The 13763-nt window shown below is 34.6% G+C and overlaps 1 protein-coding gene across 1 annotated transcript; it reads left to right on the top strand.

Moving 5' to 3' along the window:
• The first annotated feature begins 9153 nt into the window (after nucleotides 1-9153).
• Nucleotides 9154-10107, top strand: LOC107538623 (olfactory receptor 51A4-like). The gene has a single exon (XM_016214941.2). It carries the CDS (start codon nucleotides 9154-9156, stop codon nucleotides 10105-10107), a length of 954 nt encoding a protein of 317 aa, XP_016070427.2.
• The last annotated feature ends 3656 nt before the right edge of the window (nucleotides 10108-13763 follow it).

Raw genomic sequence — 13763 nt, 5'->3', positions numbered from 1 at the left:
GTGTATCTATTAGATTAAAAAAAAGAATAAAGAGAAGACTTCTTCCTTAACTGTGTCTCAAACACATAGTGTATTTGATGACAGTGAAAGCCTTCAATCACTTGGCCTTTTTAATGCAAAGGACATATTTTAGTCCACACTTTATATTTTTTAAGTAATTTTTGAGCATTTACCATGAACTATATCTTGTGTTAACCAGTTTATATAAGTTAATCCTCACAAAATACCATTTACTTATAATAATAGCCCAACTAAATGGTTGCAAGTATGATCTGCATTTAACACCTTATGAAACTATGGCACGAGTAGGTTGAATAACTTGTCTAAGTTCACATGGCTAGTATCTAATCAAGCACGAATTCAAACTCAGGTCATCTTGCTTTAACCCCCATGCTTTAATATACTGTTTCATTTGCCACAAGCAGTCCCTTCAAACTTTCTTCTACTTTGGTTTCCTTGATCCCATTATATTAGTCTTCCTAATACATTTTCATAGTTCTTTGCCTTTATTCCAGTGCTGTTTTTATCATTATTATTTCTAGTGTTGTTGTTGTTGTTAAGTTCCACTTCCCAATTGTTGTATTGATAACAGAATTTGAAATGAAAATATTAGACCTACACTAGTGTCTAGTGAAAGGTATTACACCTTCACTAATGTGACTGGTGTTGCTTACCAAGAAGGAAATTTCACTAAATGCTCTTCTTTGATTTTTCCCCTCCTTTTTCCTAACCATTAATATCTATTTTTCTCATACCCTTGGCTTCCAGTTTGTGTCATATTTTATCCTTTCTATTTTCTTTACCACACTAACTCTACCCTGTCCCGAATAGGTAGATATGAACCCCTTACCTCTATCAAAAAGCAAAAAGTAGAAGCTGCCAAGAGAGCCTCCTAATATTCTAGCTCTTGCTGTCCTATGAAATAGGCTTCTACACCCACTACACCCAGCCTTGTGTCATAACTCCTTTTCTGTTTTGAGTGAAATGAAGCAAACTCAATTTTTCCAAAAAGAGATTTAGCCAGCAGGCTGAAAGTAAATAAAGAAAATCATACAGAGGCCTGTGAGGTAGAACCTAAAAATCAATCTCAGTGATCTCTCTTTACTTATAGGAAATCTTACTATAGTTAAGGCAACAAAACCCCGAGGCCCTTTTCTTCTTTTGACCCTCATTTTAGAATCATCCCAACTTTCACATTCTGAAATAATTCTTCTTCATAGAGATTGGCTATTTTAAGAGTCAAAAACCACCCTTTAACAAACCCTTTATTGATCCAAAAGACCATGGTCTGGCTTGGTACCCAAATATTTCAATCAATAAAATAATAAATATCAGTTCACAAACACAGGATAGCTACACACTCAGCCTTGGATCTGCTTAAGCTATGGCCTTGAACAGGTGCCACAACAGGTACATATATGGAAGGAAAAAAAGTCACAAGTTCTTTGCCCTGTACCAAGAGTGTGCCCAATCTAACCCTTGAGAAACATGGGACACCTTCTAAACTCAGCAGTAACCTACTGTCCAATATGGAATATCAGGGGCTTATTACCTTCTCTATTCCACAGCTGCAGACTCACTGAGGCCCCACAAGATAGGATGTCTCTCCTTGGTCTAGGTCCCAGTGCTGTCTCAGAGGCCAGTTCTGTAGCTTTCTCTATCCCAAGAGACCTAAGATCCAGGAGAATTGGGGAATACAGGAACTATCTTTAGTCTTATGAGCTCTTGGTCCTTTGATTATGACCAGGAAAGACAAAGTGAATAGATATATGGGCTTCTGGGAAGAACATAATTCTTAGATAACTCCGGGGAATTAACAACAGCTCTATCAGTGCCAGCAACTCACATAGAAACTGATCTAATGGACACAAAAAATCATAAAAATATGTGCTACTGTTGAGGTTTCCATTTATTAAATATATGAATTTTTGTGAGAGTGTGATTTTCAGAAAAGGAGGTTTTAGTTTTTAGTGTTGAGGGAACATGCTTCTCAGAAATACTACCTCCTAAAAACTGCAAAAAAAAAAAATCCATGGAGGGGGAAAATAGAGCAATTGAGAATCAGATATTTCTAAAACCTTATTTTCTGTGTTAAATCTAAGTCAAGTACAGGTATATAAAGGATATATATAACCCTTGACTCCTACGCACTGTCTAATATAGGAAGGGAGATGCATATGTGTGGAAAAAAATCACCTCTAATATCAAGTACCATTGCCATAAATTTATCATTTAAATAACGTTTTATGATGTATCACTTCTTTTAAATCCACAAAGATTCTCAGTATTATTGTTTTTCATTATCTAGATGAGGACATTGAAGTCCAGAAAGTTGAGTCACTTTGTTCACTTGCACATATAGCGAGTAATCAGGCTGAAAATTAAATAAAGGTTCCCCATTGGCAAGTCTCATGCTCTTTTTAGACAACATTTTGTTATCAATAAAAATTTAGAGAGATCAAATAAAAGCATAAGTGCTTCCTCCAAATCATAAAATCATTCATTTGAAGCTAGAGTTCAGACTAATTTATTATTTTTACATGTGAAATACTATGCAAATAGTATAGAAATATATAGATTATACTTTTACACAACATGGCAAAGATCCAACACTCCATTATGTACAGAATATAAGATTAAAAGAAAGGACCTCAACTTGGAAGGAATGGGATAAATAAGTGTGGAAATGAATCTATCTGTCTATCTGTCTCTATCTATCTATAGATGTAGATATAGGTATATAACACTGTATTGCATCATTCATTTGCAATCTGACAGGTTTTTTATGCCCAGTGCCATAACCCTGGCCCTGGTTCTGATGCCTACATGTGATTTGCCTGCAGGAATCCAATCTACTCCAGCAACACAGTGGATGATTCAGGGTCATGGTTGGTAATGTAACCAACATTACATTGTTGGTTTTAGGAAAATGAAAAGGCTGAAAGACTTATATTTGATCAATGCAAAGAGGTTATTTAAGAGCCACGGCACTGCAGGTTGTAATTGGGTTGATACCTTTTCTTTTCCTTATGATGAAAGGTATGAATTTATCAAGAAAGAGTACATGTGATGATAAAGAACACGAAGAGATAGTTCATAGAGCTGAAGAGAAAAAGATAGAGCTTAAACACCATGACAAATCTTCACATGCATTGGTTTGAACAATAAACAATGTATGCATATAGCTTTATCTCTATCCATTATTCTAAATCTTTATTGATAAATAACCATCCCTCATGTGGGCCCATGGATTTTGCATTGCATTTTTTTAAAATAAAGTTGTTTATTGTCTGTTTCTTGTCTTCGCCTCCCTCATCAGTCTCTATGTGGCTTCTTCTTTATATCCTTAGTTGTAGGACTTCTGTTCAGCTAGATTTCAGATGGTTCTGGATGATGGTTTTTCTGTGGTTTAGTTGTAATTTTGATGTGGTTCAGGGAGGATTTGAGGACTGCATTTCCATATGTCACCATCTTAAAAGAAACCCTTTCTAATTATTCTTAAATTTTGTCTTGATAACACATTTAAATTACATGTTAGTAAAACTTGCCTGTAAATCCATCTGGTCCAGGAATTTTGTTTGCTGGGAGTTTTTTGATTACTGCTTCAATTTCATTAGTTTTTATTGGCCTATTCAAGTTTTCTGACTCTTCCTGATTCAGCATTGGAAGATTGTATGCTTCTAGTAATTTGTCCATTTAACGCATGTTGTCCAGTTTGTTGGCATATAGTTGCTCACAGTATTTTCTTACAATCCTTTGTATTTCTGTTGGGTTGGTTGTTATATCGCCTTAGATCTTTGTATTCTCGTGTTTAAGATTTATCAGGCATGACCAGAAAACATTTAACCTAAAACCAATTACTAATTACTAATTACTAGTCACTACTGGGACTTTATTTTTCTAAGTGTTCTGCCTAATACCCTGTGAACTATGAGCTGTTTCAATGTGGCTGGGACAGGGCATGTGTGGATATTGGGTCTGATTCCTCTCATACTTTTGTGGTCATTTCTTCAGCCGCAGTTAGCTTCTTTACACACAAGCACCAATCAGTAACCTGATAGATACTTGAGGGGAGGCTGCAATATTGTGATTCATAAAAAAATATATATTTGGTCTTTCAGATGAGCAAGCATATTTTTCATTTATTTTATTTTCATCTATTGTTCCGGTCTCACAATTCCTCAAACCCTTGAAATTTTCTGAGTGATAAGAACAATGGAAATATCTTCTGTTATATTTGGTCTCTTGACCTCAGCTCTTGAAATCACTTCAGAGAGCCATAAAAGTGAAATGAGTGTTGTTTGTTTTTCATTACAAGCCCATTTTCCCCACTAAAACTGGGTTTATGTTAATGAGGGGACTTTTTTAAAACGGCTAGAGACAAGGACTCTTTGCCAGGGAAACCAAACATGTATTCAAAGGGTGGGACTTTGAGTTCCACCCCCTGAATTCTGGGGAGAAGGGCTTGAGATTGAATCAATTACCAATGATTAATGTCTTAATCTGTCATGACTATGTAATGAAATCTACACACACACACGCGCACACACACACACACACAAAGGAAGGGGTTTAGAGAGCTTCCAAGTCAGAGAACCAGATCACATACTTCCCTATGCCACTGTGTGGGGCCCCAAACTCCACAAGAACAGAAGCTCTTTTTCTGGGGCCTTGACCTATATATCTCTTCACCTGACTGTTGATTTGTATTTTTTTATCCTGTGGAATAAATTGGTAATCTAATGAGTTATCAGGTTTTCTTCTGTGAGCTGCTCAAGCAAATTAACTAAACCCAACGAGAGAAGTAATGAGAACTTCTAATTTATAACCAGTCAGAAATATAGGTAGCAATCTGGACTTGTAATTGGTGTCTGCATTAAACCCCTGGGGAGGGGGGGATCGTAGGAACCTCCAATATGTACCCAGTTGGTCAGAAACACAGGTAACAATATGGGCTTGCAAATGGAAACTTTAAGTGGAGGGTGATCTTTGGGACTGAGCTCTTAATATATGAAATCTAATGTTATGTCCAGGTAGGAAGTATCAGAATTGACTTGAATTGTTAGAGAATTGCTCCTTGATAGTGTGGGAAACCTCCCCACTCCCCACATTGTAATTGGTGTCAGAACTTTTGTAGGGACCCTCTGCAAATGTCCAAGACTCTCTCTTTGTGCGGTTAGTTAGGTCTTCTCTAGTGCTCTGTTCAATGGACTCTAAAATCTTCAGTTCTCAACCATTGTTCTCAAATCTGGGAGTTCATGGGCTCTGGGTTTCTGCTACCATGCCCTGGAAACTCAAAGCAGTGAGCTGAGGCAATTATAGAATTTATTTTGTGTATTTGTTTTGTATGTTTTGCTGTGTCTCAGGGATCATAGTTCTTTGTTGCCAGATATTCATTGTCTTGAAAACTGTTGCTTTATACATTTTATCTAATTATTTTGGCTGTTTTGGATTGGAAGATAAATTCAATCTCTCTTACTCCATTTTGACTAAAAGCAAAATTCCCTATCACCATTTATTCTTCATTGATCAAGTATATGTTGAATACCTTCTATGTACTCGGTACCATCCTAGGCTTCCTAATAAAGTAGGAAATAAAGATTAATACTTTGAAAAGAGAGAATAAAGTTACAGTCACAGGGAAGACATAATTAAACCTTAAAAGGAGAGGAAAGAAAATAACTTACAGCTAACAGTTTTACAGAAAGAAAAGGTGGAGAAACCAAAACTTTTAATGAAGCGATGCCAACTTAGTCAAACATAAATTGTCCTATACCACTCAAAAAATTACAGCTTCACAATGTTGTGAAACAATATAATAATGGATATGCATAACAATGTTAACAAGAAAAATGGTTTCCAACATTAAGTTTCTCAAAAAGAAAAGAGAATTACATTTTCAAATAATTTACTTCTAAAATGATCAAAACCACACCTGGATGCTAAGAGTCACTTAGGAAAAATCACTTCTAAGGAAGAGCTCATCACATATTTATGGTGAACAGTATTGATACAACTGGTTTCATACTTGAATGTGTGACAAACTACAAGGACTCTAGGGTGCTGAGAAAAGCAAGTTTAGTATGCCCTTGCTTCCAAGTAATTTGTGTTTGTGACATCTCATGTGTAGCACATTGAAACCACTATCTCATGAGAATACTTTGATAACCTCCCTCTGGCATCTTCCATCTAAGATTCCCTATTGCAATAAATAACTCTGAGGCTGGGCAGATACCTCTATGAGAGGCTTCTGACATCTCATACAAAATCATCCAGTCTCTGTCTATGTCTATGAAAGAGAAGAATTGTGCTTCTGAACTCACTTAACCCATATTAAGTGTGCTTGTTTCATGGAGAATTTTCAAAACACATAGAATAACTGTTGAATTTATTTTACTTAAAATAACAGGCAGCAGCATCTTCAGGAGTTGCTTAATAACAGTTCTCAGTAGAAGTCACAATAGAAATCATGGAAACTCAGTGTCCTTAGCAAGGAAATAAAACAGGGAGTTGGGAAAAGGTGAGAATACAGAAGCTCAGTTGAAGAGCCATGAAGAGTGCTATGGCATTTGAAGTTAAATGATAGAAATTCACAGTACATATATGACAGACCATGGTCTTGTTTTAGGCTCTGAGGTTGACTGGAGAAATTATGTCTTAAAAGAATTTTTCAGGAAGTTGAAAGTGGGTCATACTTATTTGGAACAGCTAACTTTCTTTTGGAGCTCCAGAAATAGTCTGTAAAATATCTTTCTGGTAAGGCTGGGTAATCCAGCACAGATAAATGGAAACCCAACAAAGGAGAACTGAAAATTGAGCACACCTAGAAACACCAGAATCTATATTATCTATCTAATCATACATCTTTTTTTTTTCTCGTTTCAAATTTAGTGGCATCTACTCTTCAGTTCTAAATAAACCTCAATGAGGAGAATGATTCTCCACAAAAATATTTCTTACATCAGAGTTTAAAAGGAAGCCTGGATTACTGGTGAGTTTTAAACATTTGCTAGGGGTTAGCAACGATACACGACAATGGGAATCACTAAATATATAATTTATTTGTTCAAGCAAAATTTATTGTGTTCTTTCTGTGTCCAAACAGTTTTATACTCTCTTTACTGTGTGATATGTGAAGAGAGAAAACCCAATCAAAGGCATTTAAAGTTGAATTAGATAAGGGAAACTCATTCAGGTAACAGTTGGAAGATAACAAATCATATGTGGTAAATGGCAAATGCAACGGGGAAAAAATTATGTTATGTGAGGATTTAATGGCTGGATAAACTCTTCTAATATGAAATAGTCATGGAAAAATTTTGTAGAATGTTGCACATAGACTGGTTTTTAATCAATGAATTTAATTACCATCAATTGAGATAAAGCATGATCGCATTTAAGATGACATCAGGAGGTGTACAAATATTCAGATGTGGAAATAATTCTTATATCATGGTATTAACCAACAAACCTGGCTAGAGTGGAGAGTAACTAGAAAAAAATTAAGTTAGTTGAAACAAACGACATTCTCATTGAAAAAGTCTAGCCATATAGGCACAAGAAATATTTTTTTAAATGATAGACAATAATATAAATTAAATATATACTTAAGTTTTACATGGGTGTTTGTAGGGGTGTTGGTGGAATTGATGCTTTATGTGGCCATACTGATTGGATTGGTGACAAAAACAGAAGGGAAAGGTAAGTATAAAGTAGAGGAGAATGAATTCCAAGATATTCTGGAAGATAGTTAAAGCAAAGGGAGAAAAGCTGGTTACAATATGTGTATATACAAACATGTAGTGCATGTAGTTCTGTATGTCTAAATGAGGTGCATGGTGTGTTGTGGTAGGTCAGAATTTTATGTTTGTAAAAGAGTCCTAGGGGTTCAGTGTGTTGAGTGACTGTGAATGTGGGTACTATCTGTGGTATATTTGGATGCCCCAGTCTTCTTTTCTTCTTTTTCTTCGACATGAGTGACTCTCGTACTTCACATGAACAACTAAAAAATTAAATAAAGCTTACTGTTCTAAGTCCCTAAGGAGTTGCCTCCTTATTAGGAGCCCTGCTTATGAGGGGCTAACTCAGTCACTCAACTAAGAAGACATACTTTGTAAAATGCTCTTTGGGTTTAATTTCATGCTTGCCCAGATAAGGTCAGTTATATTACCTCTCTCTTTTTCCCAACTCCTCACATCCAAATGTAGTTACATCACTATTTTTTTTCAGCTTGCAATTTTAAACAAAACATTTAAATCCAACTATATTTAACTTATCATAGATAATCTCTTTCTACCCTTTTTATAAGATAAAAACTTAAGTGCTAACAACTTTTCCTTCAATTATGCTATTTTAAGATGTTTATTGGTATTTATTATTTCATAATATTTATTTATGTATCACAATAGAGAGATTTTTAATTGTGTTGAAGAAATTATTTGTTAATGTTTGACACTACTCTAGTACCAGCTAAGAAGTAATGACATCTACTTTGATGATTTTATCACTTTTTTATATTTTAAAAAATCAATATATTATTTTAAGAGAACATATCAAACTACCTAGAAATTAATTGCAAAAATAAATGGTGCCACATGAATTTTTTAATGCCTTGGGGGTTCATGTGGGTTATTGAACTATTCTGTGCTTTATTCTGCATATAAATAACAGGGGAAATGCCCAGGTTTCCAGATGCCTGAATATTTATAGGTATGATGTTAATATGGATAAAGTGTATAAACTTTGTCTAGAGGTTCAGCTAAGGAGACTAAAATTAAAAGTAGATGCAAATATAATTAAGTAAATTAAGAAATAAAAAAAGTTCTTAGAATAAAATTGTTCTAAGCATTGGATAAAAACAAAATTATGTTCTTCATTTTAATTGTCACTTGATCAAAGACTGGAGTGTTATAAGCCAAAAGAACTCTAATAGCTCTAACATTTTAAAAGCAGTTATCCATTGCCTTGATTTCATGTAGTTATTCAGGTAGGTTTGGAATCATTCTTAGGATCAATCTGTGAAGTAAAGATGCCTAGGATTAGTACTGTCCAGGGAGGTTACATGGATTGTGCCCTTCTATTTTAAAATTTATATTTCTCTTTCAATAGGAACGTTTAGAACCTGGCCTGACTTGGATCTCAAGAAATATCTTTATGGGGTTTATAAACAATAGCTGGTTCCAGCCACCCACCCTTCTACTAATCGGCATTCCTGGACTGGAGGCTGTACAAATATGGATCTCTATCCCACTGTGCATCATGTACTTAATTTCTCTGCTAGGGAACTTCACCATCCTCTTTGTTATCAAAATCACCTCCAGTCTTCATGAGCCTCAGTACATCTTCCTGTCTATGCTGGCAGCCACAGATGTGGGTCTGTCTTTATCAACTCTACCTACAGTACTCAATGTCTTCCTCCTAAATCACAGAGAGATTGAGTTCCACTCTTGCCTAACACAGATGTTCTTCATCCATACCTTCTCCTCCATGGAGTCAGCCATCCTGCTGGCCATGGCCTTTGATCGACTTGTAGCTATTCAAAACCCACTACACTACACTGTGGTCTTAACCCCTCATCGGATTATTGGGATGGGGCTTGCAGCCATAGTTAGGGGTGTGGTATTGATGGCACCCTTGCCAATCCTGCTCAAGCGACTGTCCTTCTGCAAAGATGTTATTTTATCTCATTGTTACTGCTATCATCCTGATGTTATGAAGCTGGCTTGTGGCCCTGTCAAAGTCAACATCATCTATGGGTTGTTTCTTGTCCTCTGCTCCTTTGGTGTTGATTTTATGTTTATTGTCATTTCATACATCCTGATTTTGAAAACAGTGCTGGGTCTTGCCTCCAAAGATGGCCAGCTCAAGGCACTTAATACTTGTGTTTCCCACATTTTCACTGTCTGCATTTTTTATGTGCCACTTATTGTGCTGGCTCTAATTCACAGGTTTGGTACATTCACATCTCCTCTCCTCCATCTCACCACGGCCAATCTCTTCCTCTTCTTGACCCCTGTCCTTAATCCCTTGGTTTATAGCCTAAAAACTAAACAGATAAGGTCTTCAGTACATAAAATATTTAAGGGCAGGAGAAACTGGCCCAAGTAGTCAAGTACAGCCTTAGCAAAAATGAGGACCTGACTCTCTCTTCCACTTTTATCTGTCATTTCCCCTCTGGGAAATATTTCATCATTTAACAGCATGATTTTGTGAGAGAGGAGGTATTTTCTTCTTGTCTGTCAGAAGATGATGGTATTTTGATTACTGTCTTGATCCAATTCATCATCCACAGTGTTGCATGAGGGATATGAATGAAATAACTTTTATGTCTCTTTTCTATTTAAATATTTAAGTTTAAATAGTTAACTGGCTACAATTAATTATGTGATAAAGGCTAAGTTATTAACATGTTTTAGAAAGCTTTCCATTTTCTTATTCCTGTCCTTCTCTCCAACCTCAACTCCAGCTACAGATTGCCACTTAAACTAGATAATTCAATATATTTTTACATATATATGCTGGCCTTTACTTTACTCTAAGTTTTTACCAATTGCTTGGTTTTAAATTTCAACACCAATCTTAAACAAAACTTCCTTCATTATGAATGTTTCTAACATTTTAGTAGAATTGAGACTTCCCACTAATCCTCAATATACCCCATAGATGACTTTATTATAATACAACAATAATTTACTTACATCTATAACTCTATCTTTCTCAGTTAATTAAGAATCGTTGTGAGAAAGCCATGTATTGTTTTATTCTGACTCTCTGGTATATTATCTATTCAGTGCCAGAGTAAATTCTAATTGTCTTCTTCCATAAATGATTGAATGTTTATGGACATAGATAATTGCATTTGACAGTTACAACTATTGTTACCTGTTAACATAACTATTGTTAAATGACAATCAAGGACCATGCTTATTGTCTCTGTCATTGCATCTTCAACACCTGATAAAATATCTGTAAGATTGTGTACAATATATCCATTTCGATGAATAAATTGATAAATTAATAAATATAGAAAATAAGAGATAACACTGGTGATATATAGTACCTGTGAAAGTATAATTTTTGCACATTGAAATGTAACTAAAACAAGTGAGGGAAATCTTTAAAATACTTTATTATTGAAAGAAGGAAATTGAGTTATTTAATGTCTATCTCAAGCTCCAAACTTTAATTACATTACTACATTAGCCTTTCTTAAATCAAGGGAAGTGTTTTATTAGCTCCATTTTATTTATTTATTTTAATTTAATTTAATATTTTTCCATCACCATTTGTCTCACCTATACCCTCTTCCACCTCCATCCACCTCCCTTCACCCTGCACAATCACTACACTGTTGTCTGTGCCCATAACATCTTTTATTAGCCCCATTTTATAATAAAGGAGACAGCCCTGTCAGGCATTGCTCAGTGGTTAGATCACTGGCCAATAGACTGAAGGGTCACAGATTTCTATTCTGGTCAAGAGCACATACTTGGGTTGCAGTCTCTCTCACATTGATTTTTTTTTTTCTCTCTCTCTCTCTCCCCACCTTCAATTCTCTCTAAAAAAAAAAAATCAATGGAAAAAATATCTTCCAGTGAGAATAAATAAATAAATAAATAAATAAATAAATAAATAAAACCCAATAGAGTCCTTCTTCACGGGAGTCCTGAGTAACCTTTTTTGTAATTAGTCTTTTGTTTTGTTAAAGATGACACATCTATTCTGTAGCTGATTTCAAGCTCTTTCAGGAAGTGTCAGAGTAAGATAACAACCAAAAACTATTTCTACATGACAAAATGCTTTAAATGGCTATGGTTATTTATCACTGATAATTTTCAAAAGTAAAGAATTAGATGAGAGTTCATAACAAGAACAATATAATTGAAAAGGAAAGTTGGAAGTTTCTGTGGCACACACAACAAATATAATAAAGCCAAGTTTAAAAAAAAACATGTTCAGACAAAATGTCATTAAGCATAATGGTTATGCCTGTTTTCAAAGACAGTGAACATCATATCTAATTTATAAAAATGGGTGAATTCAGTCTTTATAGAGAATGAAATCTTGAGCTACAACAATATAATCCTGAGCATAATACACAATGAATTTATCAAGCATATAGCAAGAATATACCAAAAACATATCATGACTATCAAGTTAAGAGAGTTAGTACACCTTAATAGGTACTGAATACCTGTATTTTAATTAAACTCCTAATTGAAAACCACTGATATAAAAGATACTACTTTCAAATTAAAGAAGTGAGGTCATGGCCAAATAATTTTTTTAAATAACTGAAATTATTAATGATAACACTATACCATTGTTTTCTTCTATCAGAGAAAGCACCTTTAAGACTCTGACAATCAGAAATATAGTAAGAAGAGCGAGAGTTTTAAGAAATCTCCGAGAGCTACCATATATAACAAATACAGCTTGTAAGATTTTTATATGAACAACATTCAGCTGTACCAATTTCACCTAAAGAAAGCAGAGCATCTCTTTTAATTTGACTATTGTTCCTGTTAAACTTATTAATGGTAACATAACAAATAAATGTAAATATTTCTATCCCTCTCTTTTTATAAGATGAAAGAAAAAAATCATTGTGATTTTTTACTGACTTTCTGGAAACTCTCAGATTGTTTAAAGTAAAGGTATCATGAAAGTTTTTTTTAATTGAGGTATAATTACAAGTTTATATTTTATTTTACTTTTAGGGTTCAATTTTGGGAGGCAAAAGTCAAAACATTCAAATTATTTGAACATAAAAGATAGGATTGTACCTTCCTGAGAAGCAATACTTAGTTATTTACAAATATTACCTTGCTATAATTACATTTTCTACTCTCAAGCTTCATACTAAACTTAAAAAATATCAACTTGCATTCCCTGTACAAACTACCAGTCATAGGAGGGAGAAAAATGGACCTCAGATATTTACAGGCCTTATAATTTTCAGTGTTTGAGTCGTTTAGTGACTTCTTGTGAGGTCCCGCTTACAAGGTAAGCTCAAGTTCCTTCAGTACAAAAATACTCATCCTAGAAGGTTCAGGTGAAGGGTGGTGTATGTTGAAAACCATTACAGTTAAATGTTCCGATTTCACAACTGCCTGAGGTGATAACTTTCTGTTGTTTGCAAATCATTGGGTCTATGGCATTCTGTTACAGCAGGCTGAATGGATTAAGACTCACTTAAATAGATGTTTTTCCAAAGAAGACATACACATGGCCAATAGGTGTATATGAAAGTGCTCACTAATCATTGGGGAAATGCAAATTCACACTAAAATGAAATATCACCTCATACTTGTTAGCATGGCTATTATCAAAGATAATGAGTGTTGGCAAGGATATGTAGAAATTTGAAACTTTTACACTGTTGGTGGAAATGTAAATTGTGCAAATGCTATGGGAAAAAAGTATGGAGGTTTCTAAAAAAAAAACACAAAAAACTACCATATGATTCAGCAATCACCGCTCCTGGAGAGAGAAAAATTATATATGTATAATTTATATATATATATACACACACACATATATATATATATATATATATATATAGAGAGAGAGAGAGAGAGAGAGAGAGAGAGAGAGAGACTTGAAGATATATCCAGCATCTATTGTTTTTAATTGAAGAGATTTAAAGAAATATCTGCCCTCTCATGTTCAGTGCAGCATTGTTTACAATAGCCAAGACATTGAAACAGCCCAAATGTCCACTGACAGATGAACAGATAAAGAATATGTAGTATATACATAAA

The sequence above is a fragment of the Miniopterus natalensis genome, chromosome 11 (genome assembly GCF_054644295.1).
Source record: "Miniopterus natalensis isolate mMinNat1 chromosome 11, mMinNat1.hap1, whole genome shotgun sequence".
Lineage (NCBI taxonomy): Eukaryota > Metazoa > Chordata > Mammalia > Chiroptera > Miniopteridae > Miniopterus > Miniopterus natalensis.
Note: the sequence above shows the minus strand (reverse complement) of the source record. Positions and strands in the feature narration are given on the sequence as shown.

Excerpts from the sequence above, each read along its gene's own strand:
- LOC107538623 (XM_016214941.2), top strand. The coding sequence starts at position 9,154 with ATGGGGTTTATAAACAATAGCTGGTTCCAGCCACCCACCCTTCTACTA.